Source organism: Patagioenas fasciata, chromosome 8 (assembly GCF_037038585.1).
Source record: "Patagioenas fasciata isolate bPatFas1 chromosome 8, bPatFas1.hap1, whole genome shotgun sequence".
NCBI classification, from domain to species: domain Eukaryota; kingdom Metazoa; phylum Chordata; class Aves; order Columbiformes; family Columbidae; genus Patagioenas; species Patagioenas fasciata.
In genome coordinates, this window is record NC_092527.1 from 30,792,799 (window position 1) to 30,810,674 (window position 17,876).

General features: G+C 40.3%; 1 protein-coding gene across 1 annotated transcript in view; it reads left to right on the forward strand.

Annotated features, from left to right (window-relative positions):
- The window catches only part of SORCS3 (sortilin related VPS10 domain containing receptor 3), a 293,201-nt gene that overhangs the window by 172,396 nt on the left and 102,929 nt on the right, over positions 1–17,876 (forward strand). Inside the window, exon 5 of the mRNA XM_065843270.2 lies at positions 8,032–8,105. Coding sequence (XP_065699342.1) covers positions 8,032–8,105 — 74 coding nt within the window. The remainder of the gene's footprint in view (positions 1–8,031; positions 8,106–17,876) is intronic.

Sequence of the window (17,876 nt, forward strand, 5' to 3'; positions counted from 1 at the left end):
CTAGTTTTTACAACTCTGTGTAAACAAAGCCCATAAATATGGTGCTGGTAGACTTCTTTCTCCTAAGCTCAGCTCCACCAGCTGTTACACAAATCTTTTGGCTTGGGAGGGAGGATTTATTTTTAGGTTCTTTAGTGTGAACTGTCAAGGATGCCTCACCTGAATTCTGATTTCCAGCAGTTTGTGGCAAGAGAAGAGAGTGAGAAACGTTTATTTTTCTTCTCTAAACATCTAGAAGCACTTTCAGACTTCAGATCTTGGTTCCTCTGAAGCCCCAGCAAATCAAGATGTCAAGGACTGATATTTCTCTGGGAGGAGGTGGAAGGAACAAACACAGATTACATAATTCATCTTGAGTTGATCATCAACTTGAAGGTGACGTAAGCCTTTGTGTCACCTGCTTTTAACTGCTTGACACTCCAGAAGTGTCCCCCTGGACTGAGGGGAATGGTGGAAGAGAGGAATCAGAGGAAGGCCCTGAACCTTTCCTTGAATGCAGCCTTTTATTACTGTGAGTAAAGCCCCTTCCATGGCCAGGGTTGCTCCTGACCTGGTTTCAGCCACCCAGTTGCACATGTTAGATGTGAACCTTGTCCTTATTATGCTGCAAGTAACATGTCCTGCCTGACATGAGAACCTGAGAAAGGGGGCTGCAGAGACCCCACAGCTTAAACATTATACTGGTGCTATAAAAGGGAGGGGTTTCCAGCTGTCCTCAAAAAGAAGAGGGATGGAAGACAGGCAAGGAAGATGGAAGATGTGATATAGAAGCAGGACGTGTTTCTGCAGTACCATGCTATCTGCATGGCTACATCAATTCTGTCTTCTTACCCAATTCTTCTTGATTCTGTTGTTTTTCTTTTGTTCCTTTGCTCTGCTGAGGCTTCGCAGCCTGCTCTGCTGCCAGAGGTACACAGTACGAGTGCTTGAGGGCAACTGATGGCTGCAGGATTCTTGTAGGGGATCTCCACAAGCAGATTTAGCATGTAGGACTATGAGAAAGGAGGAAAACCACAATTTTATGACATCTCAAGTGGAAAAATGAATAAGGGAAAATGGTTTGCTTGTTACAGGTATTGACTGGACATATTTGGGTCAGTCTTAGCTATTTGGCAGTTTACTATCCCAACTTTGATTTCTTGGGATTTGGGGATCTAATTATTATTTGTATGAATGAGGAGTTATAGGAAGACAGTGTCTCAGGGATTCAGCTAGTGCTGAAAGAAAAAGACACCATTTCAAATGATGAAAAATGTAAAACAGAAAAAAAACTAAAGAAGGAACACTTCAGCAGCTTGGAATTTCTGTGCTAAATTCAACCAGTGGAGCATGGTGACTAGAGGGATCTGGCTGTTGGCAGTAGCCTTCAGTGGTTGAGTAGGGGTAGATGTTATTTTAGAGTTGAAAGAAATAGAAGATAACAGGGAGAAATACAATTATTACTCATATAATTTCACTTGCTGCAGCAGTGCAGACTCATTTGTTTGGGTTTTTTTTGGTTGTTGTTCTTGTTATTTGGTTGTTTGGGTTTTTCTGTAAGTAAGGGCAACCTTGTTAAATCCTTCCTGTGTCTAATTTAAGGTGTGGAAAAAAGATCTTTCTTTGCAATGGGTGAAATGAGGACCATCCATTTATACTATACGGAATATTGTTCCAAGGTATTTTGAAGTGTTTCTCCTGCAGTACTCAGCTGCTTAGTGTGCCTGTAGAGAAAATGTTGATGTTATCATCTCCTGAAACATTTTCACTGCAGTTCAAATTTGATGCATATGGCTCTCTTCTTCCATGTGATGGGTCATCTCTGGCAGTTATCAGACATGACTTCTCTGTTCTGTGCTCTCAAGGCTGAAAAGTGTTTTGAGTTTCTCCTCCAGTTCATTTTCCTTCTAGGATTGAACTTTCTGACATGTTAATGGTAGCACCTTCTTCTCCTTTTGTAATTTCATCTCTAACGCAGAAGTATAGAGAAAAGGCACATGTTGCAATTTTCTGAGTGGTTTACAACATTTTCTCAGCTTCTGAGCCTCTAATTTTTTCCCAGTGATCACAGTCATTTTCCCTCTCTAGAGAAAATCAAAGACTCTGCAACAGTCTTGGTTTTCTGAGTTATTCTTTTGCAGACCACTTGTGTGCAGTCCAATTTCCTACAGAAATATTGACCTAATTTTATTTTTCTTCTGTCCCAGTTTGATTTTTTTGGCAGGAACCCTCCACACATCTTTTAGATATTTTTAATTTATATTTTTCTTCTTCTCCCCCCACCAGCTCTGGCTGAGAAGTTTGCTTTTGTGCTTTTCTGGGACCAGAGCCATCTTTTCATGCGAGCAATCCAGGCTACTGCTTGGGATCATGCTCTTCTGAGGACATGGTATGCCAGCCTAGCCTGCCCCTCCTCTTCCATCATGTTACCATATGTCAGCTGCTGCCCAGTAATTACAACTGGGCTGACCCTCACCCTGCTTGATTAATACGAATACATCTTCCCATCATCAGCTGGATGTATTGTCTGGGGGAAGTCTAATTTTGTATGCAACAAATTAATTGTTTCCTTAAGTACTTACAGTCCAGCTGTTCTTCCTCACTTTATCTGACACTATTATTGGCAAGCTCCATATTCACTCCAGGGTTGGCTGGCAGACATGAAACTATTGAGATTCTCCCCAGATGTTTGCTCAGACCAATAGACCTAATTTCATAGCAATGAAGAGTATATGATTGTATTTGTATGTAAACTTTTCATGTATATTCCTGATGCCCTGATTCTTCTTTTGTGTTTGAGTAAGAAAGTCTATAAATACCAGAGCTCTCTGAATCTGTTGTCCATTGTTTCTGAATCTATACATGACATCTTCAGTGAGCCTCTTGCTGTGGTAGTGTATCCAGGCTATTGGACGCTTGGCCTTTCTTCAGCTCATGCTCAACTTTCAGTCTTCTACCTGCTTCATCCAGGAAGAACAAGGATGTCAACCTGGGAACAGGGGACCTAACATGAAATCCATGTTAACTAAATAATCTGTCTGCAGTGGGGTCACTGTGGACTTATTTTAGTGTCTATGGAGAGAAATGGAGGCTTCTATGGTATGAATGATAAGCAACTTTAGAAGTGTACCGTAGTATGTCAAATGTGCTTTAGAAGTGCCTGTTTCAAACCTGTTTCTTGCCTATCTAAGGATGACCCTTGGTGTCTAGTTCAGATATGGATGACTAACATCAGGGGTTGAATTTCTTCTTGTGCTTGTTTTTCCTTCATTCCCTGTTCTTCTCCCCTCTCTCCAGAAGTGGAATTTAAGCAGGCCAGTTTCTTGCACTGCTCCAGTTCTAAGAACCTTGACTTCTTGAGAAAAGTCATCCTTTTGTATTATTTTTTTTGCTAGTTCTCATTTGGAAAATAAAACACCCCAAACAGATTAACCCAGGTCCAAACAGGATCATCCAAGCAAGCCAGCAGGATGTGTCACCCTTAGAGTTTGTACTGAAGAATTGCAAAAGCATGGAGACGTTTCTCACATGGAACACTGTATGTGCATTTGTGTGTCTATCACTCCTTCCTTTTGAGCTCTGTAGTTGTGTCTGTGTTTCTGGCGTGTTGCACATGTTCATGGCATAGAGTCTGACAGCAGGGATAAAACTACTTCTTTAAGGGGCTTGCTGCCTATCTCAGAAACAATGTCAGTGTTAAATGCTGCGGGTGTTCTTAGAATTTGAAGCAGCAGCATTCAGTCTGTGTTATGTAGTATCCTTGTGATTCAGAGTTGTGCTTGTGAGCAAGACAAGTATGAGTTAAGGTTCTGACCTGTAGTGAAATAAAGTTGTTTATCACTTGGTCTGCCAGGGTCTTTCCTTGAACAGAATGTGTATTCTTAGTAAAGCACAGAACTGTGTTGGTGTTTGTGATATGTTTGATGCTACGATCCTTGAATGTGGAGCATTGTGATGCTGTTTAGATAAACATTTGCTCTTTACCTTCTTGATGGATGGCCTTTTCATTTCTTTTAATCATGTGTCTGACTAGGCTTCTGAACATAAGCAGATTTTCCCCCGTGCTCAGTACCCATTTTCAAAGGCTGTGCCAGTACTGCTGAGCTAAAAGCCAGGTGGGAAAGCAAAGCTGCTCTTGGATCCTGCTAATGTGACTGACCAGCCTGATACTTTCAGGGAAATACTTTACTTGCTTCATCAGATCTGAAAGCACATTAAAAGTTATCTTTTTGTGACATGCAATGCTGGCCACTTCACTTTCCTCAATCCCATCTGCCCTGTGGCAGCATTGCATGCCAGTCTGTGGGCAAGCAGAAATTCTAGGGTCATGCCTAGGAAAACCCTTGTTGTATGCTGCAAGGGTAGATGAGATTCATAAGCATCATTTGGTGGGTTCAGTGGGGAATTTGAACATGGTATGTTTGTTCTCAAAAGTACCTGGGGTTTCAGGAGGCCCCAGGTGCTGTCTGCTCAAATAGGTGCAGAGGATACTGGGATCGGCTGAGTGCTCTGTGTTTACTGAAGTGCCTCTGTGGCAGATGCAGGATTCTGAGTTTATTTTCAAGTTAAAAACTGAGTTTTATCACCTTTGCCTTGAGTCAAGACTTCGTTCTGGTTTTGAATACTGTTTCTGAATTGCTCCTTAGTCAAGCCCTCTGCATGTTGTTCTTTAGCTGAGTCAAGGCACAAGACCAACCCATAGAAACATAAAGGCCTCGAACAGTCTTAATTTTTCATTCATCAGAGTAGGTCAAATAATACAAGGGAATTGCAGAAAGGGTGTACCATTACAGTACATCCCCATGGTACCCTGAAGTCCATTCCTCCTAAACCTGCATGTTGGAGTGCTCTGGAAGGTAGAAATGCCAGACGTTACGTACCACTAAAGAGCCAGAGCAGAGCTTTAAAAAGGGAAGAACTTGGCACCAACATTCTTCATTTCTTTCCATTGCTTAGTATTCAGCTTTAGAACAAATTAATCTCTATTGAAATCTGCTGTACTTGCCATTAAATTTGTTGTCTCCTCTAAAAGCATCTATTCTCCCATGAAGGTAGATGAACAAAAAGTGTATATGTATATATATTCAATTTTAATGCGTACTAGAAAGCTCTTTATTGTATGTTTTATTTAGTAATTCAACATTAACCTTTACATTCAGATCTGTAAATAATACTATAAAAGTGAACTGGGCCAGAGAGACCTTTCAGGAATTTGTTCTGTCATACAGCTTTAAGATTCAATCATGTGGTTAAAATTCAAACTGGGTGCCTAGAATAAGTAGGTGAATAAATAAATAAAAGTTCTTGAAATGAATAATATCTTCCTTATCTCTTTATCTGAAATTGCCTAAAGGCTGCAAGTTCAATTTAATCCTTCTACCATCAGTCAGTCTGAGCTTTAACGGAAAGAAGTGGGGGGAAAAAATACTCAGTAACTGGTGTCTGTTTTTTAACTTGCTAGAGAGAAGGATGCTCCCTAAACGAGACAATATGGGAGAGAGGAGTAGTTAGAAAGAGATTGTGCGTCATGCCACTGAGCTACATGTAGCTACTGCTGTCATGCAGTTGCAAAAGAAAAGGAAGTGCTGGGGGCAAAAGATAAAAGAGAATCTAAGGAAATGGATGTATTTTGCTAATCCTTTCCTCTCATGGTGGAAACGTTTAATCCCCAGCAGAACACAGTAAGGACACCAGTCCCACTTGCACTTGCTTGTGAACAGGAGCTAATAGAGGCAAAGATGCCTGGAGCTGGTGATCTGTGCAGCACGGCAGCTCAATCTGCAAGTCAGGAAACAAAGAGGAGAGAGCCAAGTTGTCTGATGCAACTGATGCAACTCAGTCTGTGTGCAGAGGTTCTTGTATGTGTAAAGCCATGTCAAATGATTCAAGGAATATGCTGGCAGGCACCATGCTCATGTCAAGGCAGACTTGTAGTGTTATAGAGGTTTGACTCTTGGAGTGTGGATTTTCAATTATTGTTTCTAAAAATCTGATGTTCCTTCAGAAGGAAGGAGGTGATGCTATTTGGATAAACATTTGCTGTTTACCTTATGATGTACAGCTTTGATGTTGAATTCATAAGCCTAACCTTGAATTTGGAGAAGGGATTTTCTTTTTCTGGCTCCTTTAAGTAAAAAAAAAAAAAAAAAAAGATAAGCAATGTTTCATTTTGTATCTGTGGAGAATTCCTTTTGGGGCAGAGGCTTCTCTACGGTATTTTTTTCAGAATATTACTGTGAATGTTTGACTGTAAAAACAGGGGAAGCCCACGTAACATGGGCTTTTAGCGCAATATCTTACCTTATCTAATGACAGTGCCAAAGAAATATGGCCAAATCATAATATTCAGATCATGTCTGATCTCCTGATGGGGCAGAAAATCTTTCCCATATTTCTTAACACAAGCCCAGTGATGTTGGTTGGAATAAAGTCTATACACTTGAAGCCTATTTTGACATGAAGATTGGAGGATGCCTGCTTCCATCCTTTTTCCCCTGATGTGCTTTGTTCACTGACGGCTTGAGGTGTCATTGGCAGAAATTGCACTTCCCATTAGCATAAATGCAAAGGACCGATTCTTTTGTCTTTGTACATACCAGTTGCATTAGATCCTTGATGGGGTCTGATTTCAGTTTTTGCGTTTCCTTCTGCTAGCTATAAAGTGATTTGGTTGTGTAGTTGAGTACAAACACAGTAAGAATTAACCAGCCAGCTCAGGCTTTGGACACAGCTCAAACAACCCTTTCCAGTCACCTTTGTAAATTGTTCTGTGGTCCAGTTCTGATGTGGCTGCTGGATCTCTGTGGTCAAAGATACCGCCCATTCAAGAAACTTTAGTGTTCAGTGCAAGCATACATAGTTTATCTTCCCAGGCACACTTAGCTATCCATCATAGCTGTGCCGTAGGTTGTGAACCCTACTAATCTGAACGTGGACCTGCCTCTGATTTGTAAATCCAGTTACTCAAAATCAAATCAAATGCAGAACCTTTACTCAAATTATATTGTTTTCCCATTAAGGACCTGAATTTGGATATTTCTCAGCTCTGTTATCTACCTCCTTAGACTACAATCAATCCTTATTTAATTGAGCCAGAATTTATTTCAGATGAAATGTATTTGAAATCATGTTCAAAACACTGCCTGCTATTTATTTCTCTATGATCTAGTTGTAAAGCAGAGTAGTTAAGTTTCAAAGTGTATTTTTTTCTGAAGAGCCAAACTTGCCTAAAGTTAGAGAAAAGGAGCTTATGTATGCTTTGTTTATGACTGAGTGGATTGTGGGTAATAAATCAATCATATGGAGAATGGTGTTTGTGGTACTAAGCCCAATGTATACAAAGCAAACTTATGTTGGAGACTTAGTGTGGAGTTGCATGGAAATTTGGTTACATTACAGCTGCACCATTTGTTAGCCAGAAAGACTCAAAATTATTGTTAGATGGAAAATTTGACTTTCAAGAAGAACCACTTCACTATCTTTAACTAATGAGCAGATTGATTTCTAACTTATCTCAAAATTTAGACCTCATTCAGAACATAGAAGTTGTAAATTAGGAGCGATTTCCTTTTCTTTCCCACACAGAAGAGAGATATAATCCATAACATAAAAGTGAATCGCAGCATGACTTTGAATATGGTCACTACCTACCACATCATAGTCATGCTAACTGATTTGTCTTTCATTGTATTTAATGTTAGGAATTTACATGTCATCAATCACTTGCTTCCTGTAGGGCTGAAAAGGCCAGAGGGACTGCCAGCTTTGTCATGTGGCATCTAAAGTGAATGTGTTGTCGGCTGAAATCAGGAAGCGCTAAAGTATTCAAAAAGAGTTTGGAAGAACCAACATGCTTTTGAGTCTCAGCAGCTCTAGGTTAAATGTGAGGGGAGGAGATGACCTTACTAGCCTTCCCTGGCAGCAAGGCTGATCAATAACTGCAGGATGATCCACTCCTGTTCTTAATCTGGGCCGATTTTAATTCTTTATTTAGCAGTAGTCCTTACTCTTCCTCCTCAAAGTTTATATTTCTCTTCTCTCTCTGTCTTTCAGCTGTACAGCTCCATGGACTTTGGAAGAAAATGGCAGCTCATGCATGAGCGCGTCACTCCAAACAGGTTTTACTGGTGAGTTATGCCCTTGGGCTTTGCTGACTTTGGGCAGGTTGTGGAGGGGAGAAGGGCATCTAACATGGAGGGTTTGGCTGCTTTATCTGAACACTAAGTATGCCCTTGGTTTTGGTCATTATCAATGTTAGATACTCAATCCATAATATGTATCTTGCAGTTCTATAGCTGAGTGTCTCCATGTTTGTACCTCTTTCTTGTCTGATAACAGTGGTGTCTTGTAGAGACAAGTACAGGTCTTTTGGTAACTCCAAATCTCCTGCTTACCTACGTACAGTAACACAGAGAAACTGCCCAGTGCTTCAGTGACAAGACTATGATCATTAGACCTATTTTTCAACCCTTCTGAGAGCTACATTACCCACAAAACAACCTTTGTGCAGAGCCAGCCACTCTGACCAGTCTCTTTATGCAACCATTGGGAGAAAGGAAGAATCAAACTCTGCTTTGAATCACTCTCTGAGGAGCCAGTTTCTTCCTACTGACTGGTGAAAGCCCAGGATCTGCAAGCAGTTGCTAAAAATCTGCTTTGTGACTATTTTCCTTTCCATTTCCCAAGTATCAACTTCCAAAATTGGGAGTGTCTTCAGAAGAGATGATTAAACTAGTTTAGTTCTTGTTTCCAAACTCCTCCATTCCAGATGCCATTTTTTCCAAAATTCTCTTCACCACGTGAAGGCCCAAGAATTTAGTTTAGTGAGAAAGAGAGAACTGAGTACTATTCTTCTGTAGTTGAATCTAGGATTTGGGGCTTGAATCATATTCTTAATGCTTTACTACATGCCAGAAGATGGAATATTTATGTGAACATACAGAATTGCTGATTTACAGAATCTGTGAATAGCTGAAAAAGTACCTAGTCCTTAAGGCCAAAAAAGATGGGAATATTAAGAAACCACAGGCTCCTATTCTGAAGAGTCAAAACTATAAAGGACTTGGATGAATTTACTCCTAAATGCAAAACATGAGATATATCTATATATTTCTAGATATCTACCGATATCTAGATATATAACTTAGAGTCAAATTCTCATAGAAGTTCTTGCACATCATTAAAATATGTGGAATCCAGGCCTAAAACATCTATAGAGTGGATTTGCAATATTTTCACACCTTGCAGTGGATATATATATAGTATTCATAGTATTTTCAAATTGTCTTAGTCCTTCTGCAAATCTCTCTAAACAGCTTTAGAGTTCCACATTTAAAACGTGGATTTTTGGCACTAAGCCTGGAGATTTCCCTCAGTGTGCCTGTGGATTTTGGACAGTCTAATAAAGTTTTTGAACATCTAGGAGAGGAAGATGTGATGGTCACCTGCAAAATACATCAAAGATCTAGAACCATGTCTGACCATGCCACTGTTTCACATTTCCATAGTGAAGGAAAGGTAACCATGTTCTCCTGGTTCTGGTGGTGGATGGTTGATTGATTTAATTATCCAAAAATCCTTTGATTTCACTGTTCGTGCTAGATGAATGTCACAAAGGTGAGTGTAGATCCTCTCCAGGTGTGTCCTTTTGTGGAGCAGAATAGCTGTTTCCATGGGACAATTGTACCCTACCCTTCAAATAGTGCAGTTGAGCTTAGGGGAGAGACTTTCTTGGAGAATGAAGTGCAAGGGCTGAGCTGACTTGAGAACAAAGCGTAGTCTCCTTCTGAAGGAAAGGCTCTGTTGTTGTGGTTTGTTTTCTACTTTTCTATAATAATGGTTAGTGGAAATTGCCTGGTTTTGTATATTCATTTGACGCCCAAACCTGTAGATTGTTTTCAACAATCTACCTCATTTTTCATATAACGTTTTGGCTGCACAGTTTGAATGCTACTTTTAACACTGCATTATATAAAGGCTCTGTTTCAAGTGTCTCTTTCTCTTAGAAAATGTGGAAGTCTTCTATAGTTAAAACTTGTATGGCATAGAGCTAAAAATCTTTATTCCACTCAGAAACAGTAGAATCCCACTGACAATAAACTTGCCAAGAGAGTGAATTAGGTTTTTCCCAGAGTGAGAGAGATTTCAACCAATTCGTAGTGCAGGGGTCAGAGATGTTGAAACTTTGGAACATAATAACTCCCCTTAGCTGTCTGATTTCCCTTTTTTTTTTTTTTCTTTCTTTTTTAAAGCTGCAAACTGTGATGGCTTACAAGTTCTGACCTGTAAGATGTGTACAGAAAAAGAAATGCAAGGAGAACACTTTAGCCTTGGGAATTTTTTTTCTTTTTATTAAGCTATGAAAGAGGGAGAAAGTACATATAGCTATGTTTCAGAGTGACATGAGACACTACTCTGTGGAATTCATCACCTTATCAAATACTACATTATCGAACCTCTTAATTAAAACTTCCAGGAAAGGTGAAATAATAGCAAAAGGGAGATGCCAAAATCCGAGGTGAGCTGCTTGTTTGTGTTGCTCTGCGTTGTTTATTAGCAGGGGCTCAAGTAAGCATCCTTCATCAAATGGCAAAGTGTTCATCTGATCTGAATGCATCTGGCCGTATCTGGGGCAGCCTTTGTCTATTTTTTTTCTTCTTCAAAGCATGACTTTCATCTCTCAGGCTGTTGTGACTGGGTTTGTGAAGACTATAATCTTCACCTGGTTCGTGGGATCAGTCAACCTGACAGGGAGAGGTCTTATTTTTCTCTCTGAGACCTTTCCAAATAATCATACCTTCCCTGAGAGAGCTCCAGATATAGAGTCTTTAAAGCCATGAGAAAATTACAATTGCATCAGAACTCTTGAGGCTGAGATATGAATTCTCACTCAGCAGAGTAAGAAAGACCTATCTTGGTAGTCATCACGGACACAAAGGTCACTCTGTGCATTTTACTATAGCTCTGGCAGGCAGCATCTGTTATGGACCCCCACCAGTCAAAAATAAAGTCCTAAGCTCTCAACCTGATCTGTGGCTTTGTATCCCGACTCTTGCCTTCAACTCCTTTCCTTAGTCCCAGATTTTAGTGCCAATCACTGGTTTGTAGCTTTGTATTCTCCTCCTGTATGGATGTCACATGTCCCACAGTTAGGGGACACTTATCCTCAGTTCCTGTGGCCAGCTCAAAGTTTGTGCATGAGCTGAGATTCACCTCATAGTTATAAAAACTAGGATCTGAGATCTCTACTTCTGTAGTAGTGATTCATTTGTTAGCTACACCCACTGATGGCAGTGGCAGAGCTTGAACAGAATGTGTTACTTGATGTGAGTACAGGCATCCAAATTTGGCTCCCATGTGTCTTGGCCTCAGAGATTTTAATAACTTAGGATCCTGTAAGGCTGGAAATAGGCATTTACGCTAATGTGATACAGAAATTCCCAGATCACTCGTCACTCTGAAATTACACAAGATAACTGGAACCAGCATGGGTGCAAAGTTTGTTCAAGAACTATTTAATGTTCTTTCCTCTTAAAACACATTTCTGCAGTTCCCTCTGGGCCCTGTTTATTTTCTCTCACTATAACTTAAACACCTGTGCTATCATGTGGAGGGATATAAAAAATGCAGTCCATATTTTATACTGTAAGAAATGTTGGGGAAGTTGCCTTGTCTTGTAAAACACATGGTGTGTTCTGTGCTGACTAAATTCTGTTTCTGTTCAGATAAGAACTCAAAGCACTTGAATTGTCCTTAAATTGCTTTACTGCCTCTACCTTTACCTGTACTGGGACAATGGGACTAAGCAGGTGGGCAAGACGGTTCATGAAGCATTCACCAAACCTTGTTCAGCACTTTGCTGGACCACAACTTTTCCATGTCATCTTGGGTGGCTCAAGCTGACTTTGCCTTGTTATCTCCTAGCTAAGACTGAAATAGGAAATTATTTCTTTTCCTTGTTGGAAGTAGCGGGTGAGGTACTCGGATATTGTGATACCAGGTACTACAGCAGTGGATTAAGAACACTGAAGGGCACTAGAGAGTTAAAAGATGTTTTCATGTTATATGAAGACCTTTTATAATCTTATGGCTTACTTCTTTAAAATGTGGAGTTCCACAAGGTGACCTGTGTTTTCTGGCTTTATCAGCTAAACGGTTGTGAATATCATCCCTGGTTCATCTGCCTATGTTTGCGGAGCAGACACAGGGAACACAATCCTGTGCAGAGGACAGAGCTGTACTCCTTGGGACACACATCCTCTTTTTTCAGGTCTGCCCAGGCTGCTCTTTGCTGGAGCGCTCATTCACGTTTCCTGCCTCCCATCATCACTGGGGAATATGAAGTGTTGGATGTGGGACCACTTTCCATTTTTTTTGCCTGGTACATCTAGACATTAATGCTTTTCTCATTTTAATTTTTTTTTTTAAACATGCTTTCTAGGATTTGGGTTGATTCTGTCAAAGCCTGGGAGAGGGAACAGTGGGGAGTACCCATTTGTGTGGAAGAGAGGGAGAGATCTGCACAGCATTTCTGATGGCTAGGAGGATATTTGGAGCACTGAAGTAATTGCCCACGATGATCCTAGACAGTAAAAGGCGCTGAAATAGACACTAGTGGTGAAAGCTGGGCAGGAAACACCAACAAGGAAGGAGGAGAGACAACATGAGGAGGAAAATAGGATGTGCCCTAATCTGCTTCGAGGAGCAGTGTTTAAATCCGCAAACAGGAGAAATGTGGTGTAACGAGAATTTCTCCAATACACTGCTGATTCTTGCACTGAGTGTCCCCAAAATTTTATTTTTTCTTTTTCTGTGATAACAAACCAGATTTCTGGTTGGTTTGATATTCATGAATGCCAGCCACAATTGCTTTTAACTCCAAGGATTAACAACTGGGAGAAAGGAATAGGCTGTGGATCCACTTAGATGAAGCTTTGGAGTTACAACTTCTCTGCCACAGATCTTTGAGACATAAGCCATCCAATTCTGTCTCTGGAGGGCAAGGTTTTTGGTCCTTTTTGGCATCATTTTGGATAGGAACAGTGACAACATGTAGCCAGTGTATTTCTACTTATTTGCAGCTTGCGTTTCGTGAAGACTATAGCACAGTCTGGTTTGAATATCTGAGAGTAATGAGTTAAGGGATTTACCTCAGTGTTTCAAGTGGTTGTGATCTGGGTTTGGATCTGAAGTTGGACAGAGGTTTGCATCTGTTTTTATTTCCTTATCTCTGTGACAGCACTGATATTTCCTAATCTCGGTGCCCATTTGGGTCCACACAGGCTGTTTCAGCAGCAGTTCCATAAGTGACCTTCGGATGCAACTTTGTTACTTTTACTTTGACTGGTTTGCCAGCAATGAAATGGTTAGTCAAATATGTGCCTGTCTCTCCTGTAAATCCCACTAATCATTAACTACCAGATGGTGTCATTGGATGGTGCTGGGGAAACAGTGCCTGATTTTTTACAGCCAAGTTTAGTGTTAAGAAAACATAGTCTTGTAAAAGTCAAATTGACTGTTAAGTAATCCTGCACTAGAATTTTTCAGAATTGAAACCATACTGTACATGGAGCTGTGGATAAAAGGAATAATTCCAGTTTAGCAGCCATGGCTAGTACCACCTATAGATAGCATCATCGAGGCATATACCCAGTGGCTATTCACATAGTTTGCACATGAAGAACTGAACAGGGACCTATTAGTGAAGGCTAATAACTCATTTGCCTGTGTCAAGGGACTTGCTTCCTGTGCCCTGTGGGTGAGAAGACGCGGGAAAAGTTTTTGTCCCAGAGGGTAATGCTGACATAAATCTGGAATGCGTTACTCAGGCCACCACAACCATGAACTGTATTAGGCTGAAGACAAAATTTTCAGATTCTAGCCTCAAGCTCTGTAATAAGAGTGCGGAAGAGATGAGACCTTCTTAAAAGGTCTTGGCATATATTGAAAGATTTCCTTGCAAGGTCACATTACTTAATCAAAGATCACAACACCATGGTGATAATAAAACCAATTTCATTTTCTGCAGGTGGGGAAACTGTGAGGTTAGGGATTTTCTTTTCATTTTGTGTGCCTACAATTAATGCAATTGGCAGTATAGATATTTTATGTTTCCAAACATTAGGTCATAGCTGACTAGCTTGTGATTACATGGTAACTCAGTGGCAGAGATAGAAATAGAATCTGAATATAGAGTTGGATACTTTTTATTGGCTTGAAATAGTGTTTATTTTTGTTGAAAAAGTTTCAAGTCATTAAAGATATTTTAGAATTCATGTCAACATTATCCAAATATTTGTCTCAGAATTAAACAAAGGAAGATCCTGAAATGGTTGGGATTTTTAAAATGTTTTTTGAAGTGATTTTTAAATTAGAATAAAACCACATATTGCAATATATGAGCTTTTAAAATTAAAGTAGGGAAAGAGTGCAGTCTGAAACAAAGTGTCTGGATAAAGTCAACATAGAGGCATCTATTTCCATTTTGCCCTGTTGTGATGCAGACCAGATATTAGTCCACAATATCCAAATTAGACGTTCAGTAAGATTATCATACTTCTTAATAAATGTGATCAGTAGCATACAAGACTGATCAACAAAGTTTGAGAAACCTTTGTGATATTTATATTTTGCTTCTGTCCATGATCATGTTTTTTTCCTAAACTTAAATGCTATCCTGTTTTTCAACTATAGATTGCTAAGTGTTCTTCCAGGGATGCTGTGATAGATTTCAAGGATATCTAAGAGTGAAGAATCCTAAATGACCCTAAGAAAAGGAATATCCTTCACTTTCTGTCTCTGGGAAACCCTGTAGCACGGTGTTATAGAGGCTGCATAGAGCTCACCTGTTCTGTTTGTGCCTATAGTTAGTCCAAGGTTCAGCCTACCATTCCCATTTTTGAGCACAGTCCATGTTGTTCGTTTTTTTTATTGTTTTGTGTGTGTGTGTTTGTTGCGGTTGGATGATTGGGTTGTTTTGGTTTTTTTTGCGGGGAGAGGGTTGGTTTGCTTGCTTTTTGTTTAGGTTTTGTTTTTTGGTTTTTTTTTGAACTGCTTTATCAGAGTTTGGCACAAATGGTTGGATCTGGGAAAACATCTTTGTAGAAGGTGGCAAAACCCCCTATTATAATACCGGAGGAGTAATACAGAATATTTTCTAGTTTACTTGGGACTAAAAGCGAAGATATTTGGGTTTCTGGTGTATTTTTACACTTTATGCTGACTAATGGCTTCATACTATAAAGGAAATTTGATACAACTAGTCTCTGTCCTATGAATTTAAGCTCTAAATAGTAGCTGATGTGTTGGAAGAACTCCTAAAGGATGTTCATTGCTTGACTTTGAAGTTGCGTGATGCTCCTCTCCTTACTGCCTGTTTTCCCAGGAAAATAAGCATTTGACTTTTTTAGAGAGTCCTGCGAATGCCAAGCTATTAGGTTCCCTGGGTTCAAAGTTCTATTAGGAAGACAAAAGAAAAGCATACTGGCTACAAGGAGTATGTGTGATCATGAAGGGTAGTAATTTAACGTGCTTGAAATTCTCCTTTAAAACCAGTGAACTACATAATAAATGAACCAGAAGAAAAGAGCCAATGACAGAAAACTCACATTTCTTATACCACCTCTGAAATTCTGGTTAATATCACAGCCAGAACAAGTTCTTTCATTGACCCATTGAATATACCCTATGGGAGGGCAATTTTGGAAAAAGTTGCCTTTTGTGAACTTTTCTTTCTAACCTCCTTTTTCTTGCAGAAGGAGGGATTACCCACTAATGTAAGTGTGGACGTCCCTACATAAATCCTATCTAGTTTTAGAATATGTGATTTTAGTACAATTTGTGATGTTAGCCATATGTATGACTTTAATGTACTGTGGCTGGCAGTGATTTTTAAAATTATTTTAAAGACTGGAACAATACGGGTTGAAACATTTCTGTTCACTGTTTTTTAAAGTTAACGCTTACCACTAAATGTCACATATTGTACTGCAGTTAGGGCTTTCAGCCATCAAAAAAACCATTTGCTTTGGTCTCTCATCTGTCAGGTTTCCTTATGTCCTGGGGGCCAGTCACTTCTCTCATTTCTGCCCTGGCTAATCTTGGCTCACTTTGTAATCCCCCTCATTCTCTTGTGACTAAGTGTCTAAGACTGGAGTAAACCAGATAAACCACTAGCAAGAAAGATCTAAGTAGGAATTTGTTGAATATTTCATAGAATCATAGAATGTCCTGAGTTGAAAGGGACCCACAAGAATCATTGAGTCCAACTCCTGTCCCTGCATAGGACAACCCAAAAGTTCACACCATGTCTCTGAGGGCGTTGTCCAGTCTCTTCTTGAACACTGTCAGGCTTGGGGCCGTGACACCTCCCTGGGGAGCCTGTTCCAGTGCTCCAGCACTCTCTGGGTGAAGAACCTTTTCCTAATGTCCAACCTAAACCTCCCCTGGCACGTTTTCCTGCTGTTCCTTCAGGTCCTATCACTGGTCACCAAAGAGATCAGCGCCTGCCCCTCCTCCTCCCCTTGTGAGGAAGCTGTAGACCATGATGAGGTCTCTTAGTCTCCTCTTCTCCAGGCTGAAGAAACCAAGTGACTTTAGCTGCTCTTTATATGGCTTCCACTCTAAACCCTTCACCAACTTCACCAGTTTCTCTCAATTAAGATTGATCCCTGGACTGGATCTGAATGCCATGTCTATCTGGACAGTGCATGGGGGAAGGACCTGTTTCCTTTCTCATGCAACAGGGGTAAGAACTCCAGCCTTCATCGCAGTGTTTCACAGACCAGTGTTGGAAGCTTAAATGCTGTACCGCAGACCAATGCAGCCTGCCTGGGCCGACTTCATCCTGTCTCTCCTATTGCACGTGAACTCGAACACAAATTAATTTCAACCTGTCAGTAACAGTCCCAGAGTAATTCTTTGTAATACTTTGTAGGAAGCAGTGATGAAAGCCAGCCCTCTAATTAATATATTTAATATTACATCTCTGAGGCATATGGGGATTTCCCATACTGTCATAGCTTGGCAAAGCTAATGAAAAGCTAGGCTGCCAGGCTGATGGTAGTATCATATTTTGTGCTGTCTGGTTAGTAAGGAATATTCTCCCACTTTTTTTATTTCTGTGTGTGTGGTATTTGCCTGAAGTTTTGGCGTTTGTTCTGTAGCATACTAATCTCTGTTTCTGCGCAAATGGGCAAATTTTCATTGTGGGAGAGAACCCTTCTTGCTCTTAGATGACTTGCAGAGAAATCTTTGGGACTTGTTTTAACTCGCCACTTTTCTGAGAAGTTGAGGAATGACATTTTCACATCCTCTGATTGTGGACATAATTTTCCAGCCATTTCATTCAGTGGCAAAACACCTGCTGACCTCAGGGAGCCGAGCCTGGCTGCTGCCCCAGACCTCATCCCAGATGGCACACTTAGATTTCCAGAGATGCACCTTTGTGTGGGTTCTTACAGCTCTTGTTTCTTTACAGCAGCTGGGGCTGGAAGCATTCTTGCATTGGAGAAAGTTGCAATCAGGTAGGGAATTTATCCTCACTAAGTACATCAATATTATCAGGGACCGTTTTTGCTTGAAACTCAATTTTCAGTCGTACCTCAAAGCTCTTTGGGTAGATTTTCTCAAGAAGAATCAGAAAAGGACCAGATAAATTCTAGTTCATTTTCCTGAACAGACTTCAGCCTCTGAGCCTTTGTAAGTTTGTCTGCCATTAAGTTGAACAAAAACAGTTGTTTCATTTAACAGAAGGAGCTGAACCTGTGCTCTGCAGAAAGAACAGTCTTATCATGGCAAACCAGACAAGATGTTTCTGCATTCATTTAAACGTGAGCCATTTGTGTCACTCAATAACATGCATTAAAGATAAGAAGGTCCCTCTTTATGCCTTCTGCCTG